Source organism: Chroicocephalus ridibundus, chromosome 1 (genome assembly GCF_963924245.1).
Source record: "Chroicocephalus ridibundus chromosome 1, bChrRid1.1, whole genome shotgun sequence".
Classification (NCBI taxonomy): domain Eukaryota; kingdom Metazoa; phylum Chordata; class Aves; order Charadriiformes; family Laridae; genus Chroicocephalus; species Chroicocephalus ridibundus.
The window spans coordinates 62207784-62223701 of record NC_086284.1 but is presented as its reverse complement, the minus strand read 5'-3'; the positions used below and the strand labels follow the sequence as shown (position 1 = coordinate 62223701).

At 40.4% G+C, this 15918-nt stretch overlaps 1 protein-coding gene across 3 annotated transcripts in view; it reads right to left on the bottom strand.

The window, feature by feature from the left end:
* The window catches only part of LOC134520519 (integrin beta-like protein 1), an 87842-nt gene that overhangs the window by 56541 nt on the left and 15383 nt on the right, over positions 1 to 15918 (bottom strand). For all 3 annotated transcript variants that reach the window (XM_063346228.1, XM_063346139.1, XM_063346056.1), the window contains one exon: positions 15605 to 15751. In XM_063346228.1, coding sequence (XP_063202298.1) covers positions 15605 to 15751 — 147 coding nt within the window. The remainder of the gene's footprint in view (positions 1 to 15604; positions 15752 to 15918) is intronic.

The window sequence follows — 15918 nt, the reverse complement described above, 5'->3', positions numbered from 1 at the left end:
AGGCAGAGAGCAGGTAACAGCTTCAGAGTGGGCAATGGGTCTTTGGCAAGGTGTGCTGGAAACTCTTTTCTTTGTTTCATCTTTTCCTGTGGGCTACCCAGATACCACACCAACCACAGTGCAGAAAGGTCAATCTCCATTACTATAACGACAGTACATTATTTGATAGATGTCTCTTTACTAGTCAATTAAATGGAATTGGGACTGTTCCCTGGCACTGAGGCCAGTTGGCACGGAAGAACTGGCAACCATACTACCAAGCTGTCTTTCATGAAGGTGGCCTCATTCAGACTGCCCACTGGGGCCAGTCGCTAGCCCACGCTAACTCCTGAACTATAAGCAGGTATTGTTTGGGAAGAATACTAGCTGGCACAGGGCAAAAGTGGGCCAGTGACTGATCCAAAAATCTGACATTACAGGCAAGCAAGCTGCAGTGCCCGGGGGTGATCCATAGCACTATTTAATTTACTAGTTGAGATGTCACCGCTAAGGTATCTCGAAACACTCCATGAACTACAAGATATTCAGAAAAAGGATTCATATCTGCATATCAACAGCAGAGGTTCTTTGCCCCAGCCCACACAGACTTCTATTCATTTTATTTGTACCGTAGTAAAACATGACAGTTGGGGTAAATAATTTCATAAACCGGTGGGATTCACAGAACCCAAACGCAGGCATCTAAAGGTTAGCCTGATAGTCATTCTCCTTAAGGACAGTACGGAAAAGTATGAACGATGACAATTCATCTTATATTAACAAAGAAATACAGAAGAAATGGGCAAATTGCCTCCAATTTAGAGGTACTATGGTTCCACTCAAAAAAAAAGGCTGAAGTATCACACATTTTGATGTCTAGATAAATTCAAGACATGAACCTCACCCAGAATATTCTACCGTGTTTACAATAGCTAGAGTATATTTAACATGATGACTTGACTTTGTTTTTCCCCTCTGTAGGCAGGTGTACAGGAAAACAAAAATGCTCTGTTATGCATATGCCAGTCAGTTCTGCATTTCCAAATGCAGCTGACTCATGCAGTAATGTTTCAATGTACATACATTTATTATGGGGATGAGTAAAAATTTTGGACAGTACAGGCCTTCATCTTACTTTTTGCTGCAACGTACAACTTCGTGACTTTATAACAGGTATTTGTTCTAGTCAACAAGCTGTGGAATCTAATAAACTCTCACACACAAACATGTACGCACACCTCAATTGCTTCTTTTTATCCAGCAGAGATTCTTTTGCAGTGTCTCCTGTTACTGTGACCAAACTACAAATACTTGATATACCAAAGTTATGAGAGAGAAGGTACTTATAGGCACTTTCATTTTGAATAGCTGCTATCCTTCCACAAATGTAAAATGGACTTGCATCTATTTGTTGTGTTGTATGCATTGCATAAATGTTCCTTCATGCAATTACACTTGCATGTTTCAATGAATAATTTTTTCGGCAGTATGAATCATTCCCATATCTCTGCAAGTACTCAAGACATTGATAAATCCTGACTTCAGGTCAGACATAATTTTTGAAGTGAACCAAAATAGGATGACAACTTGGAGCAGCAAAAATCTAATCTACTTTTAAAATTATTATTAATTTTAATTAGTTATATCTCCTCTGACTGGAACAAATAGCTTATGTCCTACCTCCTTACAAATTATTTTGGTATATCAAAACAGCAAGTATATTTAATGCTTTTCAGGCATTCTCCCGCAGAAATTAAAGATATTTTACCGCAAACCTTCCACCATCTGGATTTATCGCTTAAGTGTATGCAGTTTCTCCACCTAGCATTCACAACAATATATTCCCTTTCTAGACTATACAAGCGTATACCATCCATCAAAGGTGTTGATGTGTTGCAGGTCGACATACAGCTCCCTATCCAATCAAATGAAGGAGACAGACTAGACAAAAGATTCAGAGGAAGTCTAGCACAAATGAGTGTCAGCCCATTCTTTGATTAGGTAATGGCATTTATGATAATTACTGCTATCCACTACAGGGAAACGTTCCAAAATTGCCGGCCTGCTGCAAAGTGTAGCACTTGCAAGTATCCACTTACGCAAAGCTTTGCCTGAACTTTTTGAATACTAACCGTGCTCTCTCGGTCATAAACAGCATAAGTTGGCCTGATAACTTACGACTGTGATCTATTACATCTTATTAAAATACAGTGAATTCCTCTAAGATCTACAAATCATCTACATCTACATCATCTACATCTCTACATGCATCATCTACAAATATACATCTCACTGGAAAGTAAAGAGAACATGCACTATTGAAAGTTTAACCCAAATTCACACACAATACTATGGCAACACTATTGTTTCTCACATACCCTTTTTCTGGATAACAGAAGGAGATTTTTATATTATATAGATACAAGGTAAATACATTGTGAATTCTTTTTTTCAGTTCACCTTCTGTATTACGTTCCCTGCTCTGTTAAACAAGAAGCCAAGCTCAAACAATTTGAACAGGGGTGTCTGGGAAAAAAGACCAACTGTGTCAAAAGACACACTAACAATCACTGGATATCGACATTTAGAAAACAGCAAGAGAGACTCCTACCAACCGAAAATGGGAAGATATAGGCTAAGAACAATTAAGCAAGACTGGGATACACAACAGACTATGTACAGAAGATAACGAGCGGTCAGAGAAAAGGCACTCCTGGCCTTCAACTTCTTTCACAGATGTCTTTCACTGATGAAAGAGGTTGTCTTCGTCTGCTGGAGGAAGACTTACAATCAAGGGAACAAGAACAAGGAAGACCACATCACATACAAAAGGAAATTTGCAATGTGTCCAGAGATGGTAGCATTTCAGAAGCACTGACTGAGAGAATAAGAGGGATGTTTCATGTGGCTAATGCTTATAGCCATCAGAAAACCACATTCCTTCCTGAGCTGTGAAATAAGTAAGTCCAATTTTTTACAGATTTGTGCCTTTTGTACCCTACCCATTCCTATCCACCAGATTAACCCTACCTAAACCCCCGCCTCCAAATATACTCCAATAGGCATATGGCTCATTAGAAACAAAACCACACAAGCTGGCTGGCTAGCGGGCTTGTGCAGACTGGTCCACTGAGTTGCATTTTATCTCCCTTTTCACCAGTGGAGGCCCAATGTAGAATCTCGTCTCTTAACAGCTGCCAATAAAGCATTTGTACACTGATTTCTTTTTTTCTGGAGGTCTCAGAAAGAAAAGCTAAAGCTGAGCTGAATGACTGAAAAAAGCCAAGACACACACTCCTTTACTTTTCTAACCAGTAAGCAGAAAAAATGCAAAGCCGAACTGTAACACACATGCCAGGTTTCAAAATTCCAAAAAAGATGGCTGGCACTAATCTGTGCACAGACCACTTATTTTGCTTCTATTTCCTGACAGGTGAAGCTACATGCTAGGATTTAATAGCCATTAATATGATGAAGAGGACTGACATATGACAAAGTCAACTGGTTGCTTTTTAAATTTTGCAGCAGTAGGTGATTTATGGTCATGCTAGGTTTTCCAGCTACTCTCTGGAATTGTTTCTACTCTCTGAAGTACATAAGCTTTAAAAACAGTAAAAACATGTACTTAGAAATAACACATTCCACAGAACGGACAGCTACACAGTTGTATCCCAACCTCTTCAAAATTGCACAAGAAATCAAAGCTGATTGACTACAAGATACCTTGTACACAGTTTGTATCATAGATTCATGGAATCACATATGCTGGAAGGGCCTCCACGTCAGGTATCCCAAAGTCCTGCCCAGAGCAGTCCTGTCACAGCAGGTTGCTCAGGGCTGTGACCCACAGAGTTCTGAAAATCTCACAGGATGGAGATAACTAATTTTTCATCCATGAGTATCCCCAAGTCCTTCTCCACAGGGTTGTTCTCAATCCATTCATTCCCCGTGTCTGAACTGATATTGGGGATTTCCCCATCCCAGGTGCAGGACCTTGCACTTAGCCTTATTGAACTTTATGAGGTTCACATGGGCCTGCTCCTCAAGCATTTTAAGGTCCCTCTGGATGGCAGCTCTTCCCTCAAGCCTATCAACTGCACTACTCAGCTTAGCATCTGCAAATTTGTTGAGGGTGCATTCAGTCCCACTGTACACATCGTTGATGATGGTATTAAGTAGTATTGGTCCCAGTACAGACCCTTGAGGAACACCACTCGTTACTGGTTTCAACTTGGACATTGAGACATTGACTATAACTCTTTGGATATGGCCACCCAGCCAGTTCCTTATCCATCTAACAGTCCATCCATTAGACCCATCTGTCTCCAATTTAGTGTCAAGAATGTTGGGGGGACCATATCAAAAGCTTTACAAAAGTCCAGGTAGATGACAACTGTACCTCTTCACTTGTCTACTGATGCTGTCACTCCATCATAGAAGGCCACCAGATTACTCAGGCACGATTTGCCCTCGGTGAACCCATGTTGGCCGTTTCTCTAACCTCCCAATCTTCCATGTGCTTTGACATACCTTCCAAGAGGTTCTGTTCTGTGATCTTACCAGGCACAGAGGTGAGGATGACTGCTCTGTAGTTCCCAGGATCATCATTTGCAACCAAGGGCGAGGAGAAGGCTGAGATACTGAATGCCTTCTTTGCCTCCGTCTTCAATAGTCAGACCAGCTACCCCCAGGGTGCTCAGCCTCCTGAGCTGGAAGATAAGGATGGAGAGCAGAACAACCCACCCATAATCCAGGAGGAAGTAGTCAATGATCTGCTTCAGCACCTAGACGCACATAAGTCTATGGAGCTGGATGGGATATACCCAAGAGTACTCAGGGAGCTGGCGGGAGAGCTCACCAAGCCTCTCTCCATCATTTAGCAACAATCCTGGTCACCTGTTGCACCTGCAACAGGGCAGGTGCCAGATGACTGGAGGGTGGCTAATGTGACGCCCATCTACAAGAAGAGTCGGAAGGAGGATCCGGAGAACTACAGGCCTGTCAGCCTGACCTCGGTACCAGGAAAGATCATGGAGAGGATCATCTTGAGTGAGCTCTCATAGCAAGTGCAGGGCAGCCAAGGGATCAGGGCCAGCCAGCATGGGTTTAGGAAAGGGAGGTCCTGCTTAACCAACCTGATCTCTTTCTATGACCATGTGACCCACCTGCTGGATGCGGGGAAGGCTGTGGACGTTGTCTGTCTGGACTTTGGTAAGGCCTTTGACACCGTCCCCCACAGCATTCTCCTGGAGAAGCTGGCAAATCATGGCATAGACAAGTGTACTCTTCGCTGGGTTAAAAACTGGCTGGATGGCCGTGCCCCAGCCGTGCCCAGAGAGTTGTGATTAATGGGGTGAAATCCTCTTGGCGGCCGGTCACCAGTGGTGTCCCTCAGGGCTCAGTTTTGGGGCCAGTTTTGTTTGATATCTTTATCAATGACCTGGATGAGGGGATTGAGTGCACCCTCAGTAAGTTTGCAGATGACACCAAACTAGGTGGGAGTGTTGATCTGCTTGAGGGTAGGAAGGCTCTACAGAGGGACGTGGACAGGCTGGATCGATGGGCCAAGGCCAACTGTATGAGGTTTAATAAGGCCAAGTGCCGGGTCCTGCAGTTTGGTCACAACAACCCCAAGCAACGCTACAGGCTTGGGTAAGAGTGGCTGGAAAGCTGCCCAGCAGAAAAGGACCTGGGGGTGCTGGTGGATGGCCAGCTTAACAGGAGCCAGCAGTGTGCCCAGGTGGCCAAGAAGGCCAACAGCATTCTGGCTTGTATCAGGAATAGTGTGGCCAGCAGGAGCAGGGAAGTGATCGTGCCTCTGTACTCGGCACTGGTGAGTTCTGGGCCCCTCTGTACAAGAGGGACATAGAAGTGCTGGAGCGTGTCCAGAGGAGAGCTACCAGGCTGGTGAGGGGTCTGGAGACCAGGTCATATGAGGAGAGGCTGAGGGAGCTGGGCATGTTTAGCTTGGAGAAGAGGAGGCTGAGGGGAGACCTCATTGCCCTCTACAACTACCTGAAAGGAGGTTGTAGAGAGGTAGGTGTTGGCCTCTTCTCCCAAGTGAATAATGACAGGACAGAGGAAATGGTCTGAAGTTGCGGCAGGGGAGGTTTAGGTTAGATATTGGGAAGAATTACTTGACTGCAAGAGGGGTCAGGCACTGGAACAGGCTGCCCAGGGAGGTGGTTGAGTCACCATCCCTAGAGGTGTTTAAGAAATGTCTAGATGTGGCACTTCAGGGCATGCTCTAGTGGCAGAGATTGTAGGTTGTTTGGTTGGACTCGATGATCTCAAAGGTCCTTTCCAACCATGAAGATTCTATGATTCTATGATTTTTACCCTTTTTAAAAATGGGTGTGATGTTTCCCTTCTTCCAGTCACTGGGGACGTTGGCTGACTGCCATGACTTTCCAAATATGATTGAGAGTGGCTTGGCAACTGCATCTGCCAGTTCCCTGAGGACTCTGCGATGCTTATGTATGTTCAGGTTCCTTAGGTGATCTGAACCTGATCTTCTCCTACAATGGGTGGGATTTCATTCCCTCTGTTCCTTCCTTGAGGTTTAGTGGCTTGAGAGATGTGGGAAGAATCTGCCAGATTACTTGCATTGAGCTACCCTAATCTTCCAGCAGATATCAAGGTGACTGAAATTGCCTGTGATTAGCGAGGCCTCTAATCTTGAGGTTTTCTTCAGCTGTCTAAAGAAGGCTTCATTTACACCCTTTCTTGATCAGGTGGTCTGTGGCAGGCACCTACCACACTCACGATAAATAATTAAATATGAATATACCACATATGAATAATTATATAAATATATAATATATAAATAATTACATAATATATCACATAAAATACCTGTGCCTGCCTCTTGCATAACCATTTAAACATCAAAATTTGTTTTGTGCTATACTGCCTTTCTTACTGGTCAGACTAAAATAAAAGATATTTGAATCAAAAAATGCTATATTGAAAAAGAGCATGACAAGTTATTCTCATTATGAAGTGGCATCCATGGTTGTTTTTCTGCCAGCCATAGATGCCATGGTTTAAAGATTCCTTTGTTATACTGGGTATATTTTGTTATACTACTGTTATCCCACAGCCCTAATTCTTAAGTATCATCCTAAAACAGATAGATACATTGCTTTTCCTCTATTCTTTACCTCTTCTCAGACTTCTCACTGTGAAAACAAGTGAGAAACCTCAGAACGTTAACAAATTCTATTACAGAAAATTTTGTGAACTACTTCACTCTTGCAGTATCACCGACATCTCAGAAACAGACAACTTCCGACACACCCTGCTTCTGCCAGAACAGATTAAAAACAGCACTTAGGCAGAAACAAAGTGCTTCCCGAACCATTTATTTGTTACTGAGTTATAAGCACTGCAAGTATGGGTTCGCTGCAGAAATCAGACATTCTCTTGATATCCAGTCCTTCCTTGGTTCTTCTGTCCCTACTTGCTGTCTCCCCAAAAAGACAACAGTAAAACCAATAGCCAGGAGTGCTGTAGATGGGTCACTGACAAATAAGTAGCTTTCTCTACAGAGACATACTGAAGTGTTCATCTCCTGAGCACTTTCTGATTAAAAAAAAAAAAATTAAAAAATCAGAAATGGAAAAAGGTGAAATATTCTCTGCAGTTCCAAATTGGCTTTCCTAACAAAAGGCAGCTTCCAGGGGATCCTGCTTCAATTAGGAGAGAGAGATAGGCTCATACAGAGCCTGAATCAGAGCACCAGTTTAAAACCAGTGACGTAAACTACTGACAGACAAATCTAGGAGGACTGTGATGCAACTATCTATCTGTACTTTTTCTCTTAGACTTCAACAGACTACAAGTGGTGTTCAGAGTGCCAGTCCAGTATATAAGGGTATACCAAATTATACAACAAATACTGTTATGCCAGCTCATTCGGCATTAAAGTACTAGTATAGTAAGAGTGCCTCTCTGCTTGAAGCACACAGACGTATAACAGAGCTCAGTCTCAAAGTTGATGAGGTGAAAGATAGAGACATGACGCATGACTTGCATTTATGTTCTGTTCTTGTTACACCAGCTAATAACATTACTTGCTGCCAGGCTGTCTACTATACTGCCTTAATTAAGACCTCCTTCAGAATGCAGGGGTCATGCGAAATGAATGAAAACAGCAGGCCAAATTCAGAGATGATGTACATTAGAGTAATTTACACTTCAATTAAATAGTGCAATTTGCATAATAAGAGGCTGCAATAAAGAGCTGGTAGCAGGGATAGTAACCTAGATTTTACCTCAGGAGTGTTTACACTTTTCTGCTCTAACCCCATGCTGTCATATATAAGTATAGTGAATTATTCAAATGGCAACTTCTACTGTCATTTTCCTTTACTAAGTCAACAAGCAATAGGCTTCAGAAACAATATTTTTCTATAGGTACCTAATAGAAACAGGATATTTTTTTTGTTGACTGGTTTTGGCAATATTGTACTAGAGGGAGATCCCAAGGGCCTTAATAAATAACTGCTCTTAGAACAAAAGAAACAGAACTATGAGGACATAAAACTATAGTAAATAAGGCTCCAGTGGCAGTAGCCCAGAACTAGTTCTCGTGATCTGGCACATGCCACCAGCAGCCCTTCTGCACTTTTAAGGCATCATACCTATCTGTTATACCTACCTGTTGGAGACATGATCAGATTGGCATTACTGTACTACAGTTTGTATAGGTTTAAAAGTCTTGAAGATATACTGAATTATGTCATACAAAGGTTTATATGAAGCTATAGTAGTTGATGATCTAACCCCAGAAATTATGTACAGGCTGAATATTTTATGTCATATTTATGATCAGCCATGTAAGACTTCTCAAAGGTCAGAAGAGAATTGTACAGTTACACCTGCTTTTAGGCACCTATTTAGCACATATCTTTTTTATCAAGTTTCCATCCACTCTTGTCAGTACACAGATACGATTTATTCCATGTGTGTTTCTCTTTCCTTCTGCATATCATGGTGTGTTGTATCAACAGACGTTTACAGCATTTCCTATATTAGCCAAGACTTTGATGAGCTGTGTTTCAGAGAAACATAAAGTGTATATTAAACAATAGTAAAGACAAGATATCCCCAAAAGGATTAGGACTTTACAGCAGCCGCTGCCCAATGGCACTGCTCTTTGGGGTCGTCATTGACCCTTATCCTTAAGCTTTGTTTCCAGACTCCAGGAGTTGGTAACCTGCAGACTAGCGTTGTGCACTACAGAATCCATCACTGAACACAAGGGATTGACTCACTGTCTCAGTTCACCACAAGGAATCTTTAATAATGCATTGAGCACTGTTGCTCTTCCACTAAGTCAGTCAACGTCTGATAATTTTAAATAGAGAAGAAACAGCAAAGTTACTGTATGTGGTGGGTTGACCCTGGCTGGAGGCCAGGTGCCCACCAAAGCTGCTCTATCACTGCTCTCCTCAGCTGCATGTGGGGAGAGAAAATACAACGAAAGGCTCGTGGGTGGAGATAAGGACAGGGAGATCGCTCAGCAATTACCATCACAGGCAAAATAGACTCGATTTGGGAAAAAATAATTTAATTTATTACCAATCCAATCAGAGTAGAGTAATGAGAAATAAAAACTAAATCTTAAAACACCTTCCCCCCACACCTCCCTTCTTCCCTGACTCAACTTCACTCCCGATTTTCTCTGCCTCCTCCCCACAAGCAGCACAAGGCAACAGGGAATGGGGATTGTGGCCTGTTCATCACACGTTGTCTCTGACACTCCTTCTTCCTCAGGGGGAGGACTCCTCACACTCTTCCCCTGCTCCAGCATGGGGTCCCTCCCACGGGAGATAGTTCTCCCCAAACTTCTCCAATGTGGGGCCTTCTCACAAACTTCTTCCTTCAGGAACAGACTACTCTACTGTGGGAGTCTGACAGGGTCACAAGTCCTGACAGCAGACCTGCTCTAGCACGGGTTCCTCTCTCCAAGGGGCCACAGGTCCTACCAGGAGCCTGCTCCAGCCCAGACTTCACATGGGGTCACAGCCTTTTTTGGGCATCCACCTGCTCCGGTGTGGGGTCCTCCATGGGCTGCAGGTGGATCTCTGCACCACCGTTACCCTCCATGGGCTGCAGGGGGACAGCCTGCCTCACCATGGTCTTCACCACGGGCTGCAGGGGAATCTCTGCTCCGGCGCCTGGCGCACCTCCTCCTCCTCCTTCTTCACTGCGTGTGGTGTCTGCAGAGCTGTTGCTCTCACATATTCTCACTCCTCTTTCCGGCTGCTGTTATGCGTTTTTTCCCCTTCTTAAATATGTTATCCCAGAGGCGCTACCACTGTTGCTGATGGGCTCGGCCTTGGCTAGTGGTGGGTCCATCTTGGAGCTGGCTGCCATTGGCTCCACTGGACATGAGGGGAGTTTCTAGCAGCTTCTCAAAGAAGCCCTGTAGTCCCCCTGCTACCAAAACCTTGCCACACAAATCCCATACACTGTAAAGTAATCATGTCAGTAAACTTTTAAAATGCCATACAACTTCTGAACTCACAAATTTAATATTTGGAAAATGGGACTTAGGAGAGTTTGCAAAAACAAAAATCTTTTTCAGTGCAGAATCAAAGAAACTCTTCATATTTCAGATAGCCAATGCTAGAGCACAAGTGTAAGGGGGAATTTCACAGATAAAAAAACAGTTTCATTCTCTCCATATGACAAATATATAAAAGCAATTACAGAAAAGAGATTAAAATGGTAAAAGACACTACCAATAAGAAGATTTGTCATTTATCTCTCTTTGGATCACTGCCATGGGATGGCTGCCTTCACTAAGGGTAAGTGATGAGAACAAGATTATTGAAAAAAAAAGCTCTCATCTGCTATTCTCAAAACCTACTCTTTTTATTTTCAGTTCTTTTCCTGAAGGCTTTTTTATTATAACTGTTTTGAAATCTGCTTTTTGCCCTCAGGAAAAACTCAAGTGAGTGATGTGCATTTTAAAGAGAAAAATGGTTTGTCTTGTCCCTTAATCCTGACAACAAAACGCTATCTCTTTATTTCTTACCATAAGTTTTTTTTGGTGTATCTTTTCCTTTATTTCTGACACTGGTCTTGTTGTACAGTGTGTTCTTAAAAGGGAAAAACTTTCACTGTGGAAATATTACCTCTATACTGAAAAGTCGTGCAGCAAGTAAAAAAAAAAACACTCTCAAGAAGGAATTATTTACTTTATACAAACAAAGCTGGCTGGAATCTCTCTCTCCTTGTTCTCAACATGTTTTTGTAAGGAAAGTAATTTTTGGAAAGTACCTAGTGACGGTGTATTTGAATTCCCAAAATTTTCACCTGATCCTTCTCTCCCATAATATAGAACAGGAACTACTGAAGGTAAAGACAGCCTGATTGACCTAACTGAGAGGATTTATATTTCCTCTGCTTTTATAACATCATTTGAGAATGTAGACATTCTCGCTTACTGCTCAGTATGTCAATATAAAGCCTTCTCTCTCCTTCACCCACTGAAGCAGCTAAGGAATATTAGACCATGACGAAATATATTTTTGGCAGCATCTCTGCTCTCCCCACAGGCTGACCAGCACCCATGAAACAGCTTGTTATACCTATGAGTGCCCGCAGAAAATCAGGAAGGGAATCATAGTCTGGAATAAAAGTTCACTGTTTTATCTGCTCTCAGGAGAGCGAAGTGCAGATGGAGAAAGTGTAATCTATAGCTTTTTATAGATAGTGACTACCTAATTAGGTCGTATTCTTCATAACTTCCTTGTAATTCTCTAAAATTTTTAATACAACTTTTATGCACCCTTGATACATTAAACACTTGACTTAAAAAAAGCTTACTTTCACTGTTAATTTTTTTCCTATATCTTTATTCTCCTGCTTAAGTTACATGACTTACAGTTAAAACAACCTGGTATTCTCAAAATCTGGGTGGCATGTGATAATTCTCTCATTTTGCATTGCTGGTGCTTTCTGTATTTCTGCCTATGTAGGAACATGATTTGCCTTAAAGGTAACTAATAAAAATTTTTGGTACATTTATATAATAGCCCAATACTTTACATGAAAATTTAATATTACAAACATATTGGGTCAACTCATAAAAAAAATAAAGAGTAAGATTAGGCTAACATTCTCTTCTGTTTTCCATTCATCATTGCTTGTAAAAACAAAGTATAAGGTATAAAACTAGCACCTTACCAAAATTAAGTTCAAAGATGGAAGCTTCTTGTCCCTCAGACTGATGGAAAAAATGTTAAGAGTATCATTTTGCCATGATTTTTGTGCTAACATTATATAATTTTGTGAAGTGAAAGGAAGAATTTTTTTTTTTAATGTAAACCCCCATCATCCCAAATCCTGACACAAAAATGTAAAAATCTCAAAACTTTTTTTTTATGAGGAATTTAGAGGATTTTGTGGCTTGGTTTGGTTAGGGTTTTTGGTTTGGGGATTTTTTTCTTTTCTTTTTTTCCCTTGTTCACCTTCTGTAACTATTATTGGAGATTTTAAAGACTGAAGCTGAATCACTGGGAGTTCTATAGTCAACCATATCAGAAGGTTTTGCAAAATGCACAAAAAACTAAAAATGGCCAGCCAAAGCTTTGAAGTACTAGTTCTTCAATGCACCCTCAGGCAGCATGGATTTTTTTTTTACTACTGTTTAAGTGAAGGATTATCACATTTTGAAATCATACTTAATATTTCAACAAGAAAATACCATGTAGGAAATATAATTTTTGTTAATCTTGGGAACAGAGTATCACAACTGAAGTTTCAAGCTCCTCCACCTGAAAATCTGAGCATATTTCAGCATTTAGACAGAGACTATAGAAAGAGACTATGAATTATAATAGTTCTATCTTTTTCTCCCTACACATTTTGGCGATCTAAACGGCTTTAAAAATCCTAAAAATGCTTTGTCCTTCGATGTCTTTACCCAAGACCATAGAAGTGATTGTAAAAGAGTATGTTATCTGTCACAACTGTTGTCGACTAACCTAGAAAAAAGGTACAGATGAATAGAAAACATTCATCAAGGAAACACAATACATGGCAAAGCCATAAAGCCATACACCTGCCCCTCTGGCGTCTCCATTCTGCACCCTATTCCATACATGAACTGCCTTATTAAAAGATCCCATTAAATTAGGACGTTAGCTATTCAACTTCTCCAGCAGTGCAGTGGATTACTGACGTGTACAAGAACGTACTGTCGTTATACCACAGTCAGGAGAAAAATCTTACAAGAAGGTTACCAAAATAATAATGTTCAAATGGAAAAGGTAACACTCCCATTTCCTTTAGAACTTTCCCTTCCTTTTCAAGCAATCCTGCCTATGGACTTCAGAAAAATGGGGGTGATGTTACAAGTCCATGGCCTTTCTCATCCCAGAAGATTTGACAGAGGTTGTGTTTGACTGAAAATCTTTACTTGTTCCATTTGCTTGTGTAATGCTTCTGCCTGTGACAAGCTATGATGACAAGCAGTAGAATTGTCAAATGGGACAAAAGAATTTAACTCTGCAAGTCCAATGACAATTTTTCCTAGGAAGTAAAAACCTACATCACTTCAGCAATACAGGAACTTTCTCACATTTTTTATTATATCCAAAATACGATGGAAGAAAGGGAAATCCAGGCAGTCCAGGGTAAAAAAAATACACTACCCAGTAAATTACAGATGATTTGACTAAAATTTCTTTTCTCTCTTTTTCTCTCCCAATTTCCTTAACAAAATTGTTCATAGAACTAAAACGAGATACCGCATTCCATTTTAAAATGACAGTTTTCATGGGAATTTTTTTTCAAGCACTGAATGCATAATCTCTTATTCCTTCATTACAGCAGCTGTTTATCATACTATGTCCTAGATCCACATCTGTGCCATTTACACTCTTCATAAACCTTGTTTGATCTCTTCTTGTTTGGAAGTCAAAGGAAGTTCAGTGAAAGCTGCTATCAACTAAGCCTTTTGCTCCAACAGATACTACTTGTATTTTTATTTGAAAATTTTGACCAACAGATCATTCAGTGAAATGAATTCACCTGAAACAGACTTATTTCACTGCTAGTATCTCGATATGAGAACATTGCCAGCATTAATACTTGGGTGTTTTTTTCAGAAAGTAAATAGGAGAGAATTTTTGCCATTAATATTGAAATCTTTGAACTCACTCTTCGCACTATTCTTAATAAAACTTCACAAAATTTAAAGTATAAATAGAACGATATGTTCCGTAACTTAAGACTGAATTTTATTTAAAATAAATTTCTTTTTATGACTGTCACTCTTGTATCTCTCATTTGACTCTCATAGTGCACAATGCAATTAAATCATAGAACTGACTCCAAATGCTCAACATACAGAACTCCTAGTGAAGCAGATGAAAGACATTCAGCATGCAATGAGAATAGGGAAAGAGTGAGCCACTATTAAAAAAAAAAAAAAAACTAATCAAATGTCAACACTCATTTTTTTTAGTTATCATTCTTGCAATCATGGACAATGAAGTGCACTTAATGGTCTACAGATACCCGTGTTCCAACTAACTTGTAGCCAAAAAATTTCTTTCAGAATTTTGTCATGAAAAGAGAGATGTAATTCACTGGAAAACTGCAGCTTAGTTAAGAAAAAAGCAAGCAACAATATGTTAATACATAGTTCTTTTAAGATATAGCTAATACTCTACTGGCTTATGAGCTGCTACACATTTACAGGGGGAGAAAAATACAATTATCACAGTTCTAACTTGGGTGGACAGCCTACAATTTTTGACTATGTTAGATAATATTAGTGAAAGAAAAAACTGGAAATGAAATGACATTTAGGGTGAAACGCAATAATTCAAGAGCAGCTTTAGACCTTTCCCAGCAAATACTTAAGTGGGCAGAATTCATAACAACTTCAATTACTGGTTCTAGCAAAAGTCTGTCTCATATTTACTTTTCTCTCTTCTCTCTGCAGAAAACCATATTTCACACAGTGACAGATGAAAATTAGCAGGTCTTTTTCCTCTGAGAAAAGTTTCTTTTTGCTTGCAATGTGTATTTCCGTTGTTAAGTAAGACTTAGCATATTTTTTTAGTCAAAGCTTTTGAAAAGGCTACAGTGTCACAAAGAAATGCTTTCAAATTAAAAGCCAGTGGCTAACTAGCAAACTGCACTGAAGAACACCAGCATTTTAAAAGCTTGTCCTGCACTCAGTAGGGCAGGTTCTTAGGCAGTGTAAATCCCAACAGCTCTTACCACAATGGTGCCACAACATTTTACACAGGCTGAAAATCTCATGCTGGTTTTGTCACAGAATGCATAGATAGGTTCATCTTTTTAATGTATCTTTTGTAAAGACTTATCTGCAGCAAACTTCAAAGCATCCTTGAAAACCTCCAAAACAAATGTTGAGATATGCAAAATAAAATAAAAAGCATTAGATGACAGGACAAATAGGTGACCATTGTATTCTTCTCCTCCCTTCTCACAACTCACAAGTTATGTGGGTGGGATTCATGCACAGTAAGCCAAGTTCACATTTTGCAGTAATAGTAACGCTGGACATCTGTAAAAATTCTTTTAATGGAAGTACATTTTAAGGGCATGAAAATTCTTCCAGAAATGTGCTTACCTCTTCCAGAGCAAGGTAAATTAGAATTTCCTTGGCATTTCTTAGCACTTTCCTCAACTGACAATGGACAAGAACGTGGATGTTCACACTTCTTCCCAGTCCATCCTTCTTTACAGTCACACCTTCCACAATTACACTGTCCATGACCTTTACAATGAATATAATTAAAGATTAGCCTCCATACTGACGATAGCTATTTAAACCTCATGATTAGATTAACTTTATCAAAGTTACGGTTTCACTAAATAATCAGACTGGCAAAAAATACAATCCGTTTACTGTATCTAGTTTTTCTGAAAATAGCACTGGTCTAT